Raw genomic sequence first — 24,546 nt, 5'->3', positions numbered from 1 at the left:
CTAAGTCGTTTCTAGGTTTTGCGAGCTTATGCTAGGTTTTGCTAAGTTGTGTCAGCGGGTTTGACGCTGGAAGTGTTCGAGCAGTTGCAGGCCGAGATCGCTTTCTCAGCAACGTCAAGCATTCAGGTGCTGACTCTCGTGTTCCCTGGACTTAAACTCTGGATGCTCGACTCGACGTCTCCTCTTCTCAGCTGCAGCTTCGGCGCAGTGTTCTGGATCAGCTCGGCGGCGACGCATCGATTCTCGCTTGGCAGTACGGCTCTCTTCCTGATAAGCTGCTCCTTTTTCGGGCGTCTGGACTTTCTTCGGTCTTCCCATGGCATTAACATGTATGCACGTAGTGGAGGCAAGAGGTGCGTCACCACACCGGCTGTTCCAAGCTTTTACTCGCCTGCGACATCACGGCTCCGCCCTACGCGCATGGGGTGTGAGGAGGTTACGTGGCTCACTGCTCTCGCAGGAGGTTGCTAGGCAACATGAGGCGGCACACAGCTGGGCTGAGTTTCCTGGTAACGCTCCACAGCAGAACTAAAAGCTTAAACAGCTCCGCTGTTAAAAAGATTGCCACACCACTCAAAATTTTAGGAATAATTGCGTCTCTTCACGACTAAAACTAAATGCCCGCTACCTAGCGGCCGTGCCGAGGAACAGCCGATCCAGGTTCAGGTCTGAAGCGAAAGAGGGTGTCCCATCATGGCATGCGCTGAATGCCTTGTAGTTCTTAAATCATCGCGATGCCACTATGCCCAAGACAGAAAATGAAAAAGGACGGACGTCGCAAGACTTTTGTTGCATACTATTATGCATGTCATTGTGGTGGAAAGACAGCAATGTACGATTGCATCATTTCTAGAAAGAATCAGAGAACACGCATCGGAGAGTGACTTAGATAAGAAACTTCCGCATTAGGAAAAGGTGACTGATACCATACCAGTATCGAAACACTCATTCGGGTCAACTTCTTTATTTCCGGTGACTAGACCATTGTTTTCTTTTTATTTTAAATATCTTGCTGGCATTTCAAGTTGCGAAGTACACTTTGTTCAGGCAGGCACTTTAATAAATTATGTCTGCTTAGCCTTCATTTGGTTTTTGTTCCTTTATAATTTTCTGCTCCAGCATTAGTATGACTAATGTGTTAAGTAGCAGGAATATTCTCACTCATGTACTTTTGTCTGCAGGCACGGTAGCAGGAATTATAACGGACTCGGAAGGTCTGAAGTTGACTATGACATGTTATTCTGCAAAGTGACATCGTTTTCATAGCATGCTTTAATTTAGCAGCGCAAGCAGGTGTGGTTTTCTCATTCAACACAGCGTGTTGCCAGTTTATTTGCCTGCAAGAAATTTAGAAGGAACTGCAAACAACCCTTGTTCCAGCCTTGGAGCGTTCGGCCAGCACACATTACCGCTAGTTTGCGTTCCGACACTGTGCACAGCTAAATTCCATTACAATTGGTTCTATTCCTTTCCAAGTCAAGCATTTACACTAATACAACTGACTTTGCCAAAAGAAAACCCTCGCTAAATTTTGGAACCCTGCTGGAACAAAGTCAAGTTGCTCTGATTGGTTATTTACTTATTTTCATGTTTTGCCGGGTTTGGCAATTTCTATAGGCAGCTGTTCGCTGTATTCCCAAGCCCGGGCCCTACCTCGAACACTACATACCGCGAGCGCAAACAAGAGGCAGTCATTGGACGCAGGCGACCTTGTCAGCCATCAGCAACTATAGAAAGAAGGTGCACCCAGACTCGTAAATTGAACTCTTTTTATACCAAGGCGCACTAACCAGGTAACATTACAGTTTTTAGCCTCGGTCTACCAATGAAGAATATACTTGTACAGCTTCCGAGCACCCTACAGACATTACTGCCTATATATTGAGATGCTCTATGCTATATGCTGCAACAGGAGTCGCAATGTGGAGCTGCATATGAAGGCCGAAACGAGTCAAGTATCATGCCTGTAGCAGTGGTGCAATCTTGCGAACAATTGCTTGCACCTTTCGGAGGCCCATTATGCACAAACACTTACCTCTTTTTTTAACCTCTGGCTAGCTTGAAAGGCTCTGTCCTTAAAAATATTTGATGTGGCTCGCTGGGCAGGTCGTACATTTGAATGCACAGTGTAACTACATCTGCGATTTCATCACTCAAATCCATGAGACTAATCAAAATAAGGTGATGGGCAGCAAGGACTCTCTCAGCTTCCATGAAATACCTTGATTCGACGCCACAAAAGAGAAACGTAACCACACCACCAAGCGGAAGAGCCGCCGTGATCCTGAATGTTCTAGCCACCTTTATTTTATTTGAAGAGTGCTGCCAGCTCAAGTAGTAGTTTCTGGAGTTTCCAATCCCCATCCCCTGTCCCCTAAAAAATTTAAGTACCGTTCTTTCCTTCAGTGGAAAAATACAATTCTAATGTGTTTTGTAGAGCATGCCAGATAGCACGGAGGACGGAAAAAAGCGTGGATTGGGAAGCAACATGGATTGTCGGACATGTTACAATCACCTGCCAGCTTTCTTTTTTAAGGAAAGACGAATGCAAACGTAACATTTCACGAAAGTACTTTCTAGTTTGTTTCACTTTATTTTCAATGAAGTAGGTTAAACAAGCCTTTGCCAAAAATAACTTTCATGAGGTGCACTAATATGAAAAAAGGCACTTTCTGCGATCAGTGCACATGAAATGGTAATGTAAAGTCCACATGTATAGACTTCGAAGCTCCGAATAATGCGGTGCGAAATCACGAAGTGCACCATAACCCTCCAACGCCACATCACCACAGACTATGTAAAGTGCCCCAAGCACTGCTACTGCATTAACAGAAGGCCATCACTGTAAGGAAGGTACAGTGGTCTATGTAAATAACGAGACAAAGGAGTCGGCAGTGTGGGAGCCATCCAGAGTTCTTTTCTCCGTCGAAGGGCAAATGTGATCTGTACAAGGGCAGCCAACAAACTACAAGTAGCAGCTGGGAATAATAACAATGGCAACTGGGCAGCCCCACTGGCCTAGTACACCTCGGGATCACTGCTGAGCCTTGGCCAGCTTGTCCTTCAGCGACTGGGGCATCTCCGGGGGCGGGGGTCGTGGCAGGCGCAGCCACACCTTTACACCGTCATAGATGAACCACTGCAGCGCCGTAAGCGTACCGATCATGATGATACGCGGCGTCAGGCCTTTCCAAAGACCTGCAAATGTGGTGAAACAGCCAAGCATCGGTTAGCAGGGGCTTGTGGTGGAGCGCACTTACTAATGCTACATTCGGCTGGTTCCGTAGCCTGCTCAGACTTTGTCTGCAGCTATGAAGAGCCCTTTTGTGATTGGAATGGCATATGCAGAGAAAGCACAGGTGCCGAAGCAAAAACGTTGAGCTACTTCCCAAAGCAATTGGAGCAGCCACATGACCAAAATTCTTTTGAATTTCAGTTGTACTCCCAGCTTGATGGGATCGAGCGAACGTATTCCAAGCACTCGATTTTGACCAGCTGAATCTAAAGCGTACCCACCAGAGCATGCTAAATATACCAGCTGAATGTACCATTAACATGCACGTGCATAAGGTCAAAAAGCAAGAATACCAGATTCAACGAGCCCAATCAGCCCTACACGACAGGATAGGTGCTGCTGCTTTAAGTATATGTGGCTTGGTACAAGTTTGTAGAGGCCACAAATACGGAGTGGCAGCACAGTACAGTGCGGCCCTGCCAGCTCGTCCCATTTCCTCGCTGCTCCGCTCCTTCAAAAGTGTCATGCGAAGGCAACATAAGCTGGCACACATACAAGTGTGCAGTCCTAGAGACATCTTCACAAGGGATGCAAGGGTGAGTGCATGTGAACAAGGCTGATTGCAAAGCACCATGGGATAGAGAACCTTAGAGGTTGGGAGACAACTGATGAGGTCCGTGCCAGTAAGTTTGGATCCTGCTAGCGTTTGGTGCTTTGCGAAAGGTATGCGTACATGACAGACAAGGCTCTTGTGACGACCACATACCAACAGATAAATTTAGCTTAAACCCTTAACTATATTACCAATTATATTATCACCATCTATATTATCTGTGTTGCAAGTGGCACTGGTCTCTTAATGCTATGGCTGAGATGCTGCCATTTTTTTGCACGACTCGTACGCCCCCCACAAAAATCACGGTCATTTTCTTTGAAGGTAAGCTTTATTAGGCTCTTTCTCCCCATTGTGTGCAGATGGCTGTCCGATCAAGCAAAGTAGACCAATCGCAGAGACAGTACAATCAAAGGTGGCAACATGGTGGGCTGATCCTGATACCAGAGTGCAATGTGTTCTCACGAGGGTTTTAATGCGGCTTCCCAACTACGATGGAGCTCTAAAGATCCCCGTGCGGTAAAGACAAACACAAAAACAAAAACGATTAAATATTTTCGTTTTGACCCATTAGATGGCACTAGCTGTCCATAAGAGTGGCAATTGGAAGATTGGTAGAAGTAGGGAAACGACAAACAACGGAGGCAAGCAAAAACAAAGCTCACAATAGGGGTTCAGAAGTTTGGTTATGGGAATGCAACGCAAGTTTTTTTTTTAAACATAGATAGGACATTAGGCAATATAGTAACAAGAGCTTGGTGGCGTAACCCACCACCCCGTTCCAAAGGGGATGCTCATAGCATCTATCCATCCATGCTCAGAGAGCGGCGAAAATTTGAATTTGTAATCATCGATAACATGCTATCGATGGGAATAGACGCATTACAAAAGTGTTAATGTGAGCAGCCTGCACAGTGCGACTACCCCGTGGTGCAGATCTCAACCAGCTAAACACAAAGCTAATATTGCTGCAATCAAGTGTAAAACATTCAACATTTAAAAAGATATGTTCATGATTATGCTGCTGCCAAAAATTTACACCAGTAGGAAAGTAGAATACACTCGGTTGCTGCTATATTAGCTCTCTATTAGCTCTCTGCCACCAGGTGGCTGCACCCCACAGGCCGCTCACACTGTCTCCGCCCATTTGGCAAAACAACCAGTCCATCTGCCTTTACTGGAATACCGGGACATGCTAAAGCTATTATGGTGGTAATCCTCTGGCATGAAGTGACGGCCACGAATGCGTAGATGCTGGCTCCAATCAAATACCGACAGCCTGGTGCGCTGCAGTCACTCTGCGTGCTTGCAGCATTGCAGAGGGACACAATGTCGCAGCTCGACATGTCACCCGTCAGTGGATTTGCAGCCCACAATGCAACAAGGGCAATTCAAGGTCCTCGCGAGAAGAAACCCTAGAGACCAACACTGACCGTGCAGCTAGCATCAACACAGCTAGTTGTAACAGAAGCAGACGACCTTGCTGTGTGCCAGGAGTGCTTGAGTGTAGTGATAAATTGTGTATTGTCTTACTTTCTTTATAGAAACAAATTAACCAACATTCCAACTACTATGAACATTTTTTCACCATAAAGTTAAGAAAATTATCAGTCACGCTATGTGAGCAGCCGATTGGGTAACTTGCACGATTGACGTCATGCGTGCCCGCTACGCAGATGATGATGGGGCAGATGAAAGTTCAGGAGAGCGGTGCCGCTGCAATTGGTAGCAATGCACATGTTTAAAACCTTATCATCGAACTACACGCCTTATGCAGAGTGTTTAAATGTGTCAATGATCAGAAGGACCAGCCTAATGACTCATTACATTTATGCTACAAAATTGTCAAAATCGTTCCGGGGTCCCTTTAAAAGCATGCCACTCTAAATAGTGCTTCAACCTGCAACATCGTATCAATGCAAAACCCACAAAGTACCGTATTTACACGACTGTAAGTCGACCACTTTTTTACATTTGAAAATCTGAAGTGTGGGGTTGACTTACAATCAAAACCAAAACATGGCACCGCCAAAAAAGCGAGACCAACGGGAGCTACAACGTAGTTACAATTTTATGCTTGCTCTATGGCCCTACCCGTAGCTTTTCGCTATCCCGCGTGTTTGTTCGCTTTTCAGAAGGATTTTTCAACATTTTTGAGAGTTTTACAGTGCAGACAACACTCATGAGGGGGAGTCGATAGTTGATGGAAGCGCCGCCGTCCCATTCACGGAGGCATCCTCAGAACGGCGGCGCTTGCGGGGAGCATCGGTAGTTCATGGAAGAGCAGACACCGCCTGCGGCTTTCTCTTTGCCTGTTGCACTTAGCTTTCTCTATAGTTTAACGCATTCCACTCGACTGCCGGCTACGTGCTACTTCTATGCTTCCTCGGTCGTGATGAGTCCTCCAGGCCCACTAATCATTTGGCACTCGTTCACAGCAGCGTTCAAGAGGGCTGCCATCCTTTAAGCCGAAGAAACAAATCGCTGCACAGCGGGCCGCAAGTTCTACGTTTCTGAACAAGTGGTGCGAGAGTGGCGACTGCAGCGAAGCGAAATTTTCACCTGTGACGGCAAGTGAGGAATTTCCCACATGCCAAGTCTGGACACCTTTCGGAGCTGTAGGCTAAGCTTGTAGCGTACGTCATTGAAATGCGCAATCGGTCCCTGCCAGTGAAGTGCGACATGTCATGAAACAAGCCTGGATCTTCGCCTTTTAAGGACCTGCTCCGCCGTGAATATGAGTGGCTGGTGGCAAAAGACCGCGAAATTACACCAACCGGACCTGTCAAAAGAGCCTCCCTGCTGCTGCGTGTGGTTGGGTGCATTCGGCATGGGCTGCTGTTCCACAAAATGTCGTGGTGCGGTCGTTTGCCAAATGTGAAATTTCGCGGGACGATGACGCGCTGTGGGACCGTAGCAACAATGACGATGGCAGAACTAGTGAAGATGGGTAGCCCAGTGATCATGTCAGCTACTAATAAATTTTCGTTATCGAATGCGCCCTCGAGTATGCTTTTTTTTTTTTTCCTGTCACGCGATATGGGGGGGTCGACTTAAAATAGTGCAAATACGGTATATCTCCAACATGCGCAGCTGTAAATGCGCAAACTCACCGGCCATGCCAAGTTTCTTCGCAGCCTCAATGGCAGTGCTGCCCTTCTCCTGGTTCAGCTTGGACACTACAGTGTCAGCAGGGTGGGACACCACGGCACAGAACACACCGGCTGCAAGACAAGGCATAAACAGAGGTCATCAAACAAGCCAAAGCAGTGTTGTTGGCGCTTCTTAGCACTGCGTGTATTGAGGCTGCTATTACGAGTGCTACAAGTACAGTAATACCTCGCTAACTCGAAGTAGTAAAAACACGAAGAAAATTCAAGATAAGCAGATTTTCAAGATAAGCAAAGCTGCGGAAATTGCAGTGAAAAGTAGAGTTCTTTCTAAAAAATTCACCACTACTGAACAGCCTTTCAACAGACGCTTATAAACTGGCTCTTCGTAAACGTTTCAAAGAAAAAAAAATATCATACCAGAGATATCAACCAGCTCCATTTTTCGGCACTGCCATTTTATTCGGAGAATAAAAACTGCGCAAGGCTGGTCTGCTTCGCAGTAGCACTTGGACCTAGAAAAGCATCCTTGAGCTGCTTCACACATTGCATATGTGGATCGTTCCTGCTACTGCACTCAACTTTACTTTGCAGCAAGCGAAGCTTGTTTCTTGCTTCGGCTGATGGCGGCACCTCTCGAGGTCATTCTCGATCTCGCAGCCTTCACCTTCCCCCTCCGTTTGTAGCCATCCAAGCGACTTCAGTGCCAGTAAATTCACCCGGTACAACCTGCCCACGTATCGCATACTCCCGAATGCTCACGTCGCTTTTTGTGGCCCCGTTTGCGGTAAGTCCGTGCCGCGTGTGTTGCATATGCAAGCAATATGAGCATTTAGAGTATGCGCTATACGGGCAGGATTTATCGGAACGTATGTGGCACGTGCATTTTTATTCTACATTACGTAGAGTAAGAAATCTGTGCTACATGCATTGCATGGAATAAAATTGTGCATTGCATAGAATAAAATTAACACAGAAACCACACCTCCGATGGTAAATCGTGTGCGTTGCATAAAGCAAACAAAACAAACTGCATCAAGCGTGCTATTTTGCAGAGCTTGCCCCTGTGCAAGTCTCTCCCGTCACATGACGTACCACAACATGGTTGCTTGACATAGTTATGCTGCTAGGTTAAGACTTGACATTCAGGGAAAACACCCACTTTGTGGTAGGCGCGGCAGCCTCACGCTAAGCTTGTTAAACATTCCGGCAGCGGAGTTTTTCTTCCGCTCTCAGGCAAGATTTCGATATGTCCACAATTTGGCCCAGAAATACTTCTAGATAAAGGGCAATAAATACGTGGCACATATGAGAAATGGTTCGGTGCCGCGGAAAATTTCAACTCGGCCAATTTTTCGATATGAGAGTTCGAGTTAACAAGGTATTACTGTGAATTTATTAAGGCTGTAGGCTGGGCAGGTTGGCATAAAATACTTGCAGACAGACAGCGAAATAACCCCAGAACATGTAAGTGGTGCGAGCGCATGCACACACACACACACACCAAACACTGTGTGTGTACGAGCTTTCTGTGTTGTGTAGTTATTTCACTACCTGTTGGCAAGTGGCCAATTTTTCGATATGCGAGTTCGAGTTAACAAGGTATTACTGTGAATTTATTAAGGCTGTAGGCTGGGCAGGTTGGCATAAAATACTTGCAGACAGACAGCGAAATAACCCCAGAACATGTAAGTGGTGCGAGCGCACACACACACACACACACACACACACACACACACACACACACACACACACACACACACACACACACACACACACACACACACACACACACACCAAACACTGTGTGTGTACGAGCTTTCTGTGTTGTGTAGTTATTTCACTACCTGTTGGCAAGTGCGCTACGAGTACAGTTGAACCTCAACATAAATTCATGTTCGGAACAAATTTCCGCAACAAATCCACAGTCAGGCCATGCCACAGAATTAGGCAAACGAAACAAGGCCCCAAGCCATGCTTTCGCCAGAGACTAGCTTTGCGTGCTTTTCATTGATCGTGACAGTGATCAAAGAATGTTTTATGCCTAATGATGTCCAGAGGAGCACATTTGCGAGCTTTTTGGCTGCTCATTCACACAGCATACAAGCAAAAAAACTACTTTGCTGTAACTGATACGATGTCACATACTGCGTTCTCAGTTTTGTCACACGTAGCAGTAGAACGCTCATCAAAATGAAACATGGCCATAAATTTTTATTACTTTGTTATATCCATGTTATATCAAGGTTTGACTGTACTGCAACAGGCCTGATTTTTGCAAGTGTCTGACTTCAGTTTTCATGAATGGCTTACACTTCGCAAATAATTAATCCTGCTAAACAGCCAGAAAATGTGTTGCAATGCACACATAATCCTTCCATTCGGCAGAAGTTACCTTGACTCTTAGCAGCAGGCCTTAAACAGCTTGAATTGATATGTTCTTTATGTGTACTTACCTAGTGCTTTTGGTCACAGAAGCAAGAAACACACACGACTACTCACTGAAGATACATGCACACTGACCAGTTAGCAAGAGGACTAAGGCAGCATTGCTACTGTTTATAAGCAGTAGCAGATAATTCCCCAATATGCAAGGACTAGCCAGCTGCTGAATGCATTTAAAAAGCATTGTCTTCAGGATTCACTACCATAAATGCACGCTCCGCATGGGATCTGGACACCACGTATTGTCCTTCTATGGATGTGTCACTTCCCCGCTCTCTTTTTGTCCAAAGCGATCGTTTAAAAGTGAACGAGCAAGACCTCAGGAAGTTGTTAGTGTGAAAGGGCCTCAAGAAAGTAGTTTTCGACTTGCCTCGCTTGATTGACGAATTCCCTGACAATTTACCAACTTTTCGCGGTGGCTCGAAATTCCTAGACTTTTCCAGTTTTTCTCAATGCTGGACACCATGGGCTTGCGAAGAGATACCTGCCAGTATCAACACTGGTTAACAAGCGAGCAGCTCTTTTCAGTGCCTGAAGGAACTGCAACAAGCAAGAGGGTGTTGCTGCTGCCTAAACATGTCAAGCAGCTATCCTTTCTTCATGACAACATTAAATAACTGCAGTTATGGTACTGCCAAGCAAAAGCGTCGCACTAGAGAATTTTGTCCACAAAGCGTAAGTTTCCTATACGTTATGTGCTGTGCAATAAGCTTGCGTTTTGCTTTCGTACCTCTGGTTGTTGGAAAAAAAAACTGAATTTTTGCAAAAGTAATGATATTTGCATTCGAAGAATATTCTATTCGATTGACACTTGGTTTTCAATATTCGAATTCATTTCGAAATTGAAAATTTGATATTTACACACCCCAACAAAAAAAAATTTTTTTTTTTTTAAGAGCTGATATGTATGTCAAGGTGTGACTGCGTTCCATAATTTCCCAGAAACCCAACATGCAATATTGTTCCATACCAATATATCCAGCAACGAAGGTGACCACCAGTTGCTCTGGCTTGGAACACTGGTCCCGTGGCTTGGGCACCACATGCTTGTAGAGGAGCTCAACGGTGCGCTCGAAGCAGGCAAACTTCATCATAGTGTATGGGATCTGTCGCATCCACAGTGGGCTTATACCCTTATAGAACCTGAAATGTTGCAGTGCATTTGTTTCAGAAAGAACACTGCAATAACAGCGTGCTGTAGTAAACAACAGCATTTAGAATAAACTTTAGCGCAAATGGAGCAATCTATTGCAACCGCAATCACATAATTGTGCACTTGGCAGCACCGCCAAGCAACTTCTTCGCATTCCAAATGCCACACACCGTAGTCAACGGTAAATCCCTGTCGCATGCCAGCGCCAACCTCGTGTCACGTTCGATAGCACAAACGATTTAGAATTTTTCTTCTATGCTGAGCACCCGGAGTTTCTCTATCTAAGCTTTGGCATGACGCGAGTCCTAGCTTGCATGACGCCATAACGCTTTCTGGCATGGCGCCGAAATGATTATGTGGCTTCATGCACAAATGCACAGGGCACTTGGAGGCCGTTCTGATCTCCGAGGCTTGTTCTGCCGGGCCGCCCGATGGGGATAACGCACCACCGTGATTGGGCGACGAAGAGTGGAAACACTACGTGTTAACCGATACGTACACAATAAGCTGGTACGGTTTACGCGGATACAAAATGCATTATGTTCAATGGCTGCCGAGTCGGGGGTTTGACTTTACTACTTTGAACACGAAACTACTGTTTAAGCGGGTACGGTTTAAGAGGTTTTACGGTACTTCCCATAATTCCCTTGCTCATACAACCACTCCCATTGCAGCTCCTGTAAACACTAGCACCCGAGTTGCCTCTAGCAATTACCGTATTTACTTGCATAATGATCGCACTGGCGTAACGATCACACCCGTGAATTTTACCAAAATTCGATTTTGTTTTCTTTCCCATGTAATGATCACAACCTGAACTTGCCGCAGCGACATGTGTGCCAATACTAGCTAAGGATGATCATGCTTACCATCTGTCGAATGCTGTCGAATGCTACATGAACGACTCTTGACATACCAAGCGATCTGCAGGCACCAAACATTCTTAAGCAGGTGCCCCATTTCATTCCTTTCGTCACTTTCCGCACTTCCACGAAAAAAAAAAAAAAAAAACTACAACCAAATTTGCCTTGGCTTCCTTTATACAGTCGCCGACCGATTTTCCGGACTCCAAAAATTCGCCGATTATTCGGTCAGCTTCGCGGCACTGCCATTCCCCCCATAGACCATAATGTATAACAACTGCCGAAAGTTCGGCCACGTTGCAACCTCTCGTCTGATTTTTCGGACACTCCTTGAGCCAACTCGATCGAGAGCATCATGCACCGACTATGACCGGCGCATGGTTCGACTTGCTGAACGCCATTTTTGTTTTGAACAGAGCCTCCTTGCCGCCCCACGAAGTGGCGCTACTGGAAATCCCCGCTCATCATCATCATTTCTGCCTGGTTCGATAGCGTGGCTCTACAGGAGTTCCGGTTTCAGCTTAGTAAGCCATGTCAAGACAATCCAGCAGCTGATTTGTTTCTTCGCGCACGACGCTGCGAGCTACGTTTTTCGTTTGTGTGACTGGTGTCGGCACGGTGGTGTTTGCTTTGTGTGCTATGTTGAGGTTTCGGTGATCCAACGCGGCGTACGGAAACATCGCGTCAAGTGTCTAATGACGCCGACAGTGCCCGTGCAGACTTTGCTGGGGAATGCCGGCAAGCGGGTGCCAGGAGGCCTAAGATTTGCCGCCTTCTGATGTGCACCCTACTGACGCGGAAAATGTTCTGCCGAAACCTGCGCAGTGGTTGCATTGCGATTCCGGACACCGTCTCATTTGACAGTTTCACAGGTGCTGACACTGCTGTACTGACATGCGCAGAACTTGACGACGGCGAGATCATTCGTCAGGTTTCTGCTGCACCGCCGGACGATGACTTCGAGTCGGAAGATGACGCACAATGTGCTACCTGCTGTCGCAAGCGGAGCGTGCACAGACAGTGACTGTGCTTTCAGCCACCTATAGTGACCGTACGACCCTCTCCGAGATTCAGGCTTATCTGACTGCGCGTAAACGGAACAGCGTGCAACAGCGCATTCACGATTTCTTCAAGCCTACTGCTGAGCCCGAATAAGCGCGTGGAAATAAAGGATTTCATTTTTTTTTTCTTAATCTGCTTTTTCGGACACCTGCTTATTCGGACATTTCCGCAGTCCCCGTGAGGTCCGAATAAACGGTCGGCGACTGTAATGGTTGTGGCTAACAACAACAAAAAAGGGCGCCTTTCGATTCCTCTTGTCTGCACTCGTGGGCACGCAACGAATCGCGAGCGGCAACGATAGTAGCCATGTTTATACTGATACGTTAGAAGTGTACCTTATTCCTATGCTGACCACTTGTAACACAGCTAAGATATTCAACCTCCCTTAGCGGAAACGTGCCGTATTAGGATAGTAGTGAAGACAAATGCCACACTTTTCGCAGCATGCCCGCCATGTGTTTCTATGTCACTGGCAGCTAAGTGCGCCCATCTCTGTTTCTGTCCCGTCAAAGTGCACATGGCTACGTTATTGCCACAGAATTGCCGATATTATTAATTACCGATATGGAAGAAACTGTTTCAATGCATGTAATGTACTCGCAAGAAGAAAAAAAATCGCGTTCTGCACAATCTGCTTGCTCCGCCTGCTGCCATTTTTGTCTTGGTACAGCAGCAGCCACCCGCATGTTGACCTGTTATCTCGCAGCAAATATGAAATATTTTGTTTTTCATTTCACGAAAAATTTAACCAGCATAATGATCGCAGCCCTGAATTTGCATAATTTTTTTTGTACAAGAAAGTGCAATCATTATGGGAGTAAATACGGTATTGTATAAAACTCCATGGTACTAGCTATGCACATGGTGAAATGTAACCTCCGTACAAGCCACATGGTCACACTTTGCACTTTCCAGACGGTGTCGTTTATGCGGTATTGCGTCTTGACATTGTTCATGTGTCTGCCTTAAGCGAGACAGTTGTGTCCACGGCAAGAAACGTGAAAAATAAGCGAAAAGCAACAAACATTGCACTTTGGGGGTAGCATGAGCCACCTTTTTGTCAGTAGTTTTCTCGGCATCAGCGCCTGTCTTGCGCGCGTCACTCTTATTATACGGTGCTTTGATGGTGCGTGGCGGTGGAGTCTATGGAATATAGCAACAGCGCATGTTGAGAGCCAACAGCAATGTTTTCATGGGTAGCTCATATGGTGACAACTTGTGAACTGACGGTTTGAGGGGCAGAATGGTTAATTTTGGATCTTTCACTATCACACTCTTTCAGAATGAACAATTTACCAGTCCCCTGAAGTTTGTTATATCAAGATTTCACTGTATAAGTGATATTGACAGCGTGCTTTAGTTACATTGATTCCAGCAAGCAAACCCCCCTGAGCCTTTTTTTTAAGGTGTTTCATGTCAAGGAACATATTTGTGTGTGTTTAAGTACACAAGTATTATTTCAATTTTTCCACCACCGCTGCTTCCAGGACCTCACGCTCAGCAAAAGAATGCAGGTGGCTCAGTGGCTATGGTATTTACTGAACAGCCCAACAAGGCAGGACTGGTGCACCCTTACCCATTCAGCCCTTCCTCCTTAAGGATCATGGGTGCCACCTTGCTGAGGTACGGGGGGCAGCCAGGCTGGGTCTGGATGCGCACTTTGCAGGCCTCCATTGGGCACAGGGCAATGTCGGCGAAAAACTCTGCCGATGCACTGGCCGCGAGGTAGAGGGACGTCCGCCACAAGTAGGACAGTTCCTACAGATGGGGCATGCACGCTGGTTAGGTTCAAGTGATAGCCAAGGGGTATTGTTTACAGGGCATCTAGATCAGTATTCAGCAAAATGATCCAGTCACCAATAAATTGTGACCACTATTAAGGGGACACTGAAATGCATGTCATTTTATTATTGACTAGCATTCCTTCAAAACTGTGTTCATTTGAGGGGAAAGGAGTGATTACAAGTAAAGAAAATGAAGGCCACACATTTTTAAATTTCGTGCCAATACTTCAGCATTAGCATGCATGTGATAATGTGGATTTTAAATTGTTTTCTCCTTTATCCTGTCAGTGTTGGCTCAGAAAAAGTTTTTTGGTTATAGTATAACGTAATTTGGTCCTTCATTATGGAAAAAAAAGAAACTAGACCTGAGCAACCACTCAGAATTCGCATCATCAAGCTGGGGATAGAATATGAAGACTATCTTCCCCCAACTTTTTTTTTTTGCATTTCTTGGTTTTACCATCCCTCCTTTCACAGTAAAAGTGAGAGAGGAACGCTATTTCTCTCTGCTATTGCATAATTTACGGATATAACCGGACAGAAATGGACACTAAAGAGAAACATTAGCAGATCACTGTTCCACAATTTACATACATACGTACATTTTTTAAAAACACACGCAACCAACAAGAAGGCTTGGCAAGCCAGAAAAGGCACAAAAACAAGACTGCCGGCAACACTGCCTTGAAGATCCTGCACCAGCTCTCTGGTACATGAACTTCAAAGCATCTGTTTAGGCCTAGTTCATTGTTAACCAGTAAAAAGGGTGTACAGTATATCCTAAAGGATACGAAGACTGAGCTTAGCAAGTTTCAAGGATAATTACAGTGCCACAACAGCCAAAATGCAAGAAAAAAAGCTTTAGAAGTTGAGACGACACCCACCGACATGCAGCGTTCAAGTTACAACGCAAGATTCAAAAAATGGAATTAGGCTTTTTCTTTTCTAGCAATGAATCTCTTTCCTTGCAATCAAACGGAAACAGCTTTCGATGAACGCTGTCTAAATTGATTCAGTGTTTCTCATTAATATTCCTCTTTTGTAGTCCTTCTAATAAACCTTGCTGCATATTAAACCTCCGATTCCAAGGTCACGTATTGCTTCAACAAGGCAAGGAACAAACTGACAACTACGTCTTCATTGCACAAACTAGTGTTGGCAAAAGGAAAGACTCATTAAAACATATTCAATGCCTGTTCACTGTGTCCTATTTCTATTTGGCTATCATGCACAATGTAAGAACTGTTTTTCATGTGCATTACACCAAACTGGCCTTAACTCTATTACATCGTCTTAGTTGCCAGTAGTGTCCCATTAGTACTAGTGTCACTTACCCTTCACATACTTATGCATTAGAGAAGACAAGTGTCCACCTGATCTCACCCGATGCTTTTACGAAGCACCAGAAAATGAAGAGTTCCACTAATTTTCTGCTATATTCATTGAAAGGACTGGTCTCCCTAACTACAATAAAGCCAACTTCTGCTCGCACAAAAACTTTTTTTGGTGCAAATGCCCAAAAGGTTTCATTACAAAAAAACAGTATTTCTGCAACAAGCATGCTCATTCACCCAGACAGAAGGATTTCAATTTTTGCTTTTCTTCACATTTATGAACAAGGAGATCAAAAAATACTGCAACGAACAAATGCAACACAGATGACATTGAAAGCTTACAGAAGGCTGCCTACTAAATATCAGGTCAGATGCACTATCAAAGCCGTACGTACAGCAAGAAAATGAGTGTTACCTCTCCAAGCATGTTGCTGTACAATATCTTGAACACCTCATAGAAGCCAAACTTGCCAAGCCCTTGCAAAGAATAGCCAATGGCTGTCGGCGCCCAGCCTCGGCCAAGACCTCTTGTACCTTCCTCTTTGATTGTTACACTGAACCCCTGAAATATGCCCTTGTATTTCCCTGGGTTGGTCTGCAAGTATAAAAGATACATCAAAGTATGAAAAGCTCTCATTCAGAAAATGAAGCATAAGCGAAACAAGGCATGAGAACGGATTTGAAACATGCGGGCCTTACCTGGATTCTGCATTTCACAAGATCCAGGGGGACAATGGCGGTGTGGGTGATTCCGCAGCTAAGGATTCCTCCAAACCCGCAGAGGGCGTAGTACTTAAGTGAGCCGAACTCGACGGGGTCTAGACAGCAAAAAGAACCACGTCAAAGCACACAAAATGTGCCATCAATCGCTCTTTAGGGAACGCAGGCAGTCAAAACGTCTGCGCTGCACTTTCGTATGCATAAATAAATCTAGAGGCTGCGATCTAGGTGCGACCACCAGGCTTCACGTAATAGATACGCTGCGCAACTAAGAGACCTTTTTTTAACCCAAGAATTCTGTTAACGGAAAACGCTCGCAATGGAGTATGTAGTCCCTTTCAAACTTTACCTATCCATCTGTCAAGTTTTCATACTTTTGCTTGCAGAAACATTCGGGTACTGAGAACAGCGCATGAACACACAAGCAAAACCAAGGTCGATTTTGATGCTCTGAGCAACGCGGAGCTCTATCAAAGCATCAAACACACAAAGTTCTAACGTCGGAACTTTTCAAGAGTTTCGATGGTAATAAAGCCAATTTGTCATTCAAAGGGTCGCCCTCCCGCCGGCTACCTGTCCTCTATAATTTCGGTACAAGGTCAAGCGGCAGTCTGCAGTGATTTACTCCAAAATGATACAGTAAGACGTGGTGGGTCAGACCTGCACACTACCACACAATGTACTCAGCAAAGTTTGAGAAATCCCTGGTCAAGTGGAGCGCTGCTCACCGTCCGAGGCGCAAGCGCTGAAGGTCCTTGGGACCACAGTGGTTGCCACCGGCGTCGAGTCCATCGACGAGTCGCATCTCGCCGCAAACGGTCTCACGAACGGGCTCCTCTTCGCAGTTTCCAACAGTTGACTAAAATTGTTCATCTTGGTGAGCAGTAAAAGTCCAATGCAGAGCAGACCAAGGCCGGAGAAGTATACAAGGGCAATTCGACTGAGTGCTTAAGCCCGACCTTACGCCGAACTTCTGCGAAAATGGCTGACGACCGGAAAAGAGGACACGTGATGTACTTTTTCGCGTTGCCAGCCGTCGTCTGGCACTCGGTTCCCGCCAGAACCAGCATATAAGGAACACTGATTCTGCGCAATCCCCAAAGACGCTTCTTTCTAGTCTTCGAAAAAAAAAACATTTAATTCAGAATTAAAAGTTCACAAAATGTAGATGTCAAATAATATTTCTTTTTCATGCGAGAAAACGTAAGTCATGCTTCATTATTTAATTAGGTAATGCCTGATGTTTATTTATGCTCCTAAAGCATCACCAAACCTTAAACTTCTCTTCTTGTGCAGCATCTTGAAGAGCCGACGCGTCAGTGTGCGACATGGTGTACGAGCTTGTTTTAGTTTCTTATTGTACTATCTGATATGTTACTGACGTACCGGCAGGCTACGTTAACAGCCAGCCGCTTTACAGCAGCCGTCAGCCGCTAGATGGGCGGCTGTAGAGGTTCCTTTACGTCAGGGCAGTTGTAGGGGGATTGTTTACTTGTTGTGCTGCGGTGCATGCAGGGGCGTAGCGCTTTCCGTTTTCGTTTTTGTAAAATAATGCGGCTGGACTGAACGCGTCCCTCGATATCGAAACGAACGAACGATGGACAAGCTGAAGAGAGCGCTGAGCGGCGGCGAGGAGCGTGGTGACGAAGAGCAAGGCATCGTGACCCAGGTAAGACATCGCCGTGTCGGCATATGCGTGACACGATGAGAAACATACTGCAGTGTAAGCAATGTGTTCGGGCTGTTTCAGATCGTGGACACCACTAGTCTGAGTTGGTCAACGCGGGTGAAGGGGTTCGCCATCTGTTTCGTTCTGGGCTTCGTCTTTTCGCTGGTGGGCTCTATATTCATGGCGTTCCCGGGCGGCCTGAGGATGTTCGGCGTGTTCTACACCTTGGGAAACCTGACAGCGCTAGGCAGCACGCTGTTTCTCATGGGGCCCGCCAACCAAATCAAGAAGATGTTCGCGCCCACGCGGGCTATCGCCACCTGCGTCATGTTGGTAAGTAGCCCCTGTCAAAAGCCAGTGACATTATAGCTAGGGACTCGAGGCTTTCATTAAGAGCTGACAGATGGCAGAATCAGCTTGGATGTGCTGGTGCGGAGTTGTGTGATTTGACGAGCAGCGCATGACGGCTAACGAAGAAGCGCGCCGTGCGGTATGAAGGCGCCTTGACAAGTACACCTGTTCAAAAATGAAACGTAACAAGTAGCGCGCCATGAAAAGCGCAGGTATACCCTGACAAGGACAGTTCTTGATTTTGATAAAAGCGTGGAGCTGACGGCGCACTCACACCGCTGTCTGTTTTTGCAGGCATTCCTGGTGCTCACACTCATGGCGGCATTTTGGGTGAGACACAATTTGATCTTATACCCGTTTTCACCGTGATCTACTTGTGAAGAAGTGATCCACGCTATAAATAGGAGACTTTATCGTGCAACTATGTATGCTTGTATTGAATTGGTTATGTTCCGTTTACATACGCCTGAGTATTTACGGAGATCAGCACGCTAACGGCATTCCTACCACATTTTATCTTTACCGCACACCCTTTTAATCGCACACTCTTTTAACCGTGTACCCTTTTAACCGCGCGCCTTTTTTTAAACGCTTGACACTCGGGAAACTTTCAATCCCGACCGAGCCTTTGCACAATTTGCTGAAGGGAGCCAATTGCGATAAAGAAATTCGATCGCGATCGAAAGTGCCCCTTGTGAGCTGGGTAAACATCATATTGTGTTCTTCTTTTATTTCATTTTTCTTTCTTTCTTTTTTGATCTTCAGCCAGACATGTTGCTCTGGTCATTACGAGAAGCTAACTTGTGGTCAACCTCTTAAAGCAGGCACAATGTCGACGCTTGCAATGAAAGTGTAAAAAAACTTACCTTCAACCATTAGTAATTGCATAATAATTATATAACCAGCGATAGACATTATTCTGTTATTAGTAGACACCATTCATGTGCAGAGCATACCAGTTCCTAACTTAATTTCATTACAAAAACATAACCTCAACTGAAACTTAACAGGAGGAGCATTTTATGTGTCGATTATCTCTGTGGTTGCCTCACAGAATTTTTCACAGAAAAATTTTCTGAAATGTGAGATGCCTGTTTCCAAATAGTAAAAGTGAAAATCATAATTAAAGGTAACTGTGAGTTAACAGATTTTCAGCATATTTTGCCATGTTCTTTTGTGTGTTTACAAGTATTGACTAGGATTAATTAGTGACTGGTCTAGCCGATCAGTGGTTCATTGGTTGTAAATGAGTAGTATATACTATGGAAGCAATATTGGCAGAGCTTGTAGTTGTCCAATTTTCTTGTTGGGCAGCCTTTAAATAGCACCTAAGCAGACAGCGTGTGCGCCTGGTGGTCAGCATACGTGACGGAAGTCCCAGCACTTCGCCTCTGCTCGAAGATATTTCAGTTCACTGCAGGAAGTCGCCAGTGGCACCCAGTCTCGTAGGTTTTTCCAAGGAATCATTTGTTGCAAGTCATGCATGAATTACGGCTAGTAATAACAGAGTCTCTTCTTCCCCCCTCCCCTCTTAATTGCAGTATTAACGTCTACTTCTGCGAGCATCTTGTGACATGCCCACTCGTATTTCAAGCATAAAATTTTGCCCAGAGGCTGTTTTTTATATTCACACCACCTGAAACTAGGCTTTTTATGTGGCTCAGAATTTAGTTGCAGTTGGCCTTGAAGACTGCCCATGCGTGCAGTTGTGATATAAATAAAAGTACAACTCCATTTATAATTATCAATCTCACAGCCTACCTCTGATAAAAAGCTGATGTCTGTTCTGTCATAGCAATACAAATCATCCAACCCTTTCCAAGCTTGAGTATCGTGTAACCCCTTGGGTGGGCACCCCGCTGAAACCAAGCATGCAATCTCTTTCAGCTGCATTGAAATTCAACCTCAGGCTGGCATCACCATGAAGTCTCATAAAATTGTTAAAGTGCCCATTGTAGTCATTTCTGTAAAGGATACACAAATGGTCGCAATAATTATCCAAGAGTCGACAATGCATGTTCATTTGGAACTTTCACACGAGTATGCAGTGTATGCTGAGTATTCAGTTGCAAGGAGTTTGCTAGATTGAAGTGACAACTTCCAAGAAATGACTGTGTGCTCAGCCTTTATTCTTATAACCTCCATGGGCAATCACTTGCCTTGCAGTGGAAAAATGCATTGCTGACGATCATCTTCTGCATAATCCAGTTTATAGCCATGACGTGGTACTCCCTGTCATACATCCCGTTTGCTCGGTAAGTACCACTTGAATGCTGCTTTCACATTTGACCACGCCAAAATGAAGGGTAAACTGAACAAAAGAATAAGGCACATTTAGATTCAACAATTGCCATTGTAACACTGTGTGCTTCAATCACAGATAGACTAAAGCAAATTTAGTGCTCAGTTTTGTTGCAGTTTCAAGTAATTAGCTCAAGAAGTGTTTTACTTTGTTTTTTCAAACTTTCAGTTCATGCTGGTGTTACATAACTTCAGGTGTTTAATCACTACATTCTTCAAAAGTGCCTTGTAGTTTTACATGAACAGCTCTTATTGTTTCTTTCAACTTTCTATGTGGCCATTTGGCCATCCGTAGGTTGCACCACAAAGCTCCTTACTGCCTTTGTAGTTGCTTGATTTATCAGTGTGAAGGTTGCTTAAATGTTTCTGTTGTGAACCACTAAGAGCAGCGATTAAGAAATTCAGTGCGAGCATATTTTTGTTAACCTGATATTGCATTCCGCAAGGATTGGCCCTATGTTCAATATTATTCGCAGTATCATTGTAGCTGAAGTGATACTGAAGAGACGCCAGTGACTTCAATGTAACGGGACCAAGAAGGGTTTGATTGACAGAAGTAAACAGACGCATCCATTTTGTAAATAATCTCACTACTGCTGTGAACTAAAACAGCGCACCAACAATAGCATATACTATACTACCGTATAGACTCGTGTTCGCGCCGCACCTTTTTTTTCCCACAATATTGACGAGGTGCGGCCCTTGCATGGGACCTAACCTTTTGGTTAAAATGGTGCTGGCACAGCCGGCGACTTGTGTGCACCCTGGATCCCTGCATGTACCATAACATTAGAGGTCAATCCATAGTGCACGAAAATTTGCCGATGCAGGCATGCGTGATATCGGAGCGCCAAACATATTTTGGGCTGCCAAGTCTATACAGTACATTGTTCTGCTCCAGTTTGGAAAAGAATAGGAGGTTGAGAGCCACAAAAGCAGTTTCACTGCCTTGGTTTGAGCTGTGCATAATGTTATCATGTTAACCTTCTATGGACAAATGTTACCTTCAGGCGGCATACAAGAAAAAAAAAACATTTTCCTTACAGAGTTTTGGGATTAGTACGGACTTTCTGGCTCAATGTCATTGGCTGATCTGTTGGTTTAGAGCAGGAACAGAGGTCGAGAAAGTTTCGCACGCAACTAGAAAGCTTAGTCAGGGGAGATGGACCACTGCAAGATCTTCGGCTCTGGTGGTATCGCACACATGACGTTAAGCAAATGAAATGCGCACCTGTGGTTCCCATATGACGAGAGTGGTCTTTACAAATTCCAAACAAAGCCATAGGTGACTTGGGGTGAAGCCCACTTCATTTTCTGCCTGTTGGTTCACACCTATTGCTAAAGAAGTTTCCATAAAATATATTTTTTGTTTCGTTGATTATGCTTATCCTCACTGTTTTTTGCTCATTTAGATCTAAAACAGAAATCTTTTTGGGGGTACTTGTACGTCTCGAACTTGAAAGGTTCGCAAGTCACAGGAACAAGCGAGCACAAGTCATGGCAAAAGCCAAACCACAGGGAGTGAGCAGTGCGGTAATAAGGAAGGTGAAGAGGTTAGTTGGAGGAGCATGTTGGGTGTGCTACTCCACAACTGGATAATGGCCTGCACTTTTATTTCAGAAAGCCAAAAAAAAAAAAAGAAGTGTGCTCTTATTTTATGGTCCCAGTTGTGCAGCAAATCACTTGGCACTGTGACTTGCCTGGTTTCGAAAGACAAAAAATTCACATTTTTCTTCGTCTCTGCCTTTGTCCATAAGTGGTCTAAAAAGCGGTGAACGCGATGTCACTGTTCGTTCTCGGTGACTATAGTACAGCAAAAAATGTCCTTTGAGATTGGTTTCCGTTACTGTGAGGGAGCCATTACTGGGAAATAGTTAAACCTAGATATAACGAAGTCTGTAAAATTGGTAACTTCCTTTGTTATATCGAAATTCGACCTTTTATGCAAATAAGTACAGTCGGCGACAGATTCCTTTACAGGGAAAAGGCCGCGTAAATTTCTGAATCATTGGCAATCTAAAAAAGCAAATTTGAGTGAGAAACCAATTAATTTTGATAAATTTGGGAGTCTGCAACGAATGATACGGTTTCATGCCACGTACGTCGACAATATCTTCACATCAGCGGGACAAATTAAGCAAAACCAGCCACATTTTCACATGCACTCCACCCCCGCAGCGGCGAGCGAATGCTTCGTGTGCCTCTCGCTCCAACGAGTCACTGAAACTCGAGATTACGCAACCTCCACTGCCAAACATGTGGGAAGACGGCGTACATGGTGCCACACCATGTCGGCATGCTCACTCCTTGCACGTGTGGCAGATTACATTAAAGCAGGGCTCACCTGTGTATGCGCTCAGCCGTGCTTACAGCCATGCCGTTACAGCCAAGACGCGCGCCAACTTACCCCTCCCCACCACCACCTCCTTGCACGTGCTTGATCGCATCACCGCGACCTTGCTGCCCTCCCCCTATCCCCTTTGCTCATGCAGGAAGGCATCACTCATAAGGCCACCATGTTTCTTGTCTCACCTTCGCACTTTCAGTTGCACTTTACACGGAACATGGTGCGGCTCCACTGCGGCAGTTGCTCGTGTCACGCGACCACAATTTGAAAGATGCGTTTGCAAGCTGCCGCTTGCAATTCAATCATTTGACCATCTGCGCCCGCAGATGTTCCCATTTATTGTCTCAACATTCCTGTGTGGCGGCAGTGAAATTTCATTATATTGTAATTGCATCCAAACAAACTTCATTAAATTGAGGTTCTAAATACGTAATGTTCTATGGACAAGAGGTTATGGAAAGTTCAATACTATTAAGCATCATTATAAGAGTGTATGCACAATCGGTCTCAGTGCCCGCATCGAAATTGTGCTGAATCTGCTGTGAAGCGCCCCAATCCAGTTCGCTCGCAGCGCCCTCGCAAAATTTTTCTACATGCCAGCGCCTCAGTGGGAGAGCGTCGTTTGGCCCACTCAGCCATAGTCTAGTACACTCTACCTGGCACTAAAGAACCCACCATGGTAGAACTTGATCTGGAGATACCTACTAGGGTGCCCTCATAAAGCCTGCTGTGCAGTTTCAGGACATGAAATGCCATAATTTGTGACTCATCTAATGCTCTGTACACACCCTGTGCACAGTTTGTAGAAGTGGGGTAACAACATCAGCTTTAGTGGTTGTATTGCACCAAGTTTCTGCTTCAGTAGCCAGACTTCTTTTTTTTTCTTGCGCAACGGCGTGCAGCATCATTCTGTGGGCACCTAAAGTGCGAGAATTTTGCCAGTAGCGATGACAAGACCAGTAGTCCAATTACACACTCTCTTAAGAAAATTGGCTTGTCAGATTGTCTCCAACTCTTTACTCTGCATTCTCTCTTGCAGGGATGCTGTCAAGAAGTGCTTCCAATCGTGTATCAGCTGAACTAACGGGTGTCAAGTTGTGCCTTTCCTCTCAAGTTGTCACACATCCCTTGGGTTGTTGTTGTTTTGTGGCGTGGAGTTGTTTGTGCACATTACCACAGTCATGATTGCAGAGACTTATTTTTGATATGCAACTGTTGTATTTCAGCCAGGATCACAGGGATTGTTGAATTTTCAGCCAGGAACGGAAAGACTGTCGTGTAATATTTCAATCAGGAATAAGTGTGTTGTGTGTTCAGAGAATAAACTTATTGTTGTGTGTGCCTATGTGGTGATAAAAAGCAGTTGAGCAAGTTATTACCAAAAAATTTTTTAGACAATGTCAAATATGGAATAGGACAGTCGAATTCACACTTGGAGTCCTCAACATGCCAGGTTTCAATTATTAGAACTGGCTACTTCAGAGACTCGGCCACATGAAGCTCATTGGTTTGTCTTCAAGGTGTTACGTACACTTTTCCAAGAAGTACAGTCGGCCACA

General features: G+C 45.1%; 2 protein-coding genes across 2 annotated transcripts; one reads left to right on the top strand and one right to left on the bottom strand.

Annotated features, from left to right (window-relative positions):
• Positions 1-2,895: 2,895 nt before the first annotated feature.
• Mpcp2 (Mitochondrial phosphate carrier protein 2) lies at positions 2,896-17,331 on the bottom strand. Its single transcript, XM_075695715.1, has 7 exons — positions 17,048-17,331; positions 16,299-16,417; positions 16,015-16,194; positions 14,058-14,239; positions 10,374-10,546; positions 6,962-7,072; positions 2,896-3,198 (listed from the first exon to the last, which is right to left on the bottom strand). The coding sequence occupies exons 1-7, from the start codon at positions 17,190-17,192 to the stop codon at positions 3,035-3,037; spliced, it is 1,074 nt and encodes a 357-aa protein (XP_075551830.1). The 5' UTR covers positions 17,193-17,331; the 3' UTR covers positions 2,896-3,034.
• Positions 17,332-17,637: 306 nt separating this feature from the next.
• On the top strand, positions 17,638-24,332 carry LOC142585175 (vesicle transport protein SFT2A). Its single transcript, XM_075695716.1, has 5 exons — positions 17,638-17,988; positions 18,070-18,321; positions 18,634-18,669; positions 20,506-20,594; positions 24,027-24,332. Exons 1-5 carry the CDS (start codon positions 17,917-17,919, stop codon positions 24,064-24,066), a joined length of 489 nt encoding a protein of 162 aa, XP_075551831.1. The 5' UTR covers positions 17,638-17,916; the 3' UTR covers positions 24,067-24,332.
• The last annotated feature ends 214 nt before the right edge of the window (positions 24,333-24,546 follow it).

Source organism: Dermacentor variabilis, chromosome 6 (genome assembly GCF_050947875.1).
Source record: "Dermacentor variabilis isolate Ectoservices chromosome 6, ASM5094787v1, whole genome shotgun sequence".
NCBI lineage: Eukaryota > Metazoa > Arthropoda > Arachnida > Ixodida > Ixodidae > Dermacentor > Dermacentor variabilis.
The sequence above is the reverse complement of the archived record's forward strand: the minus strand, read 5'-3'. Positions and strand labels throughout refer to the sequence as shown.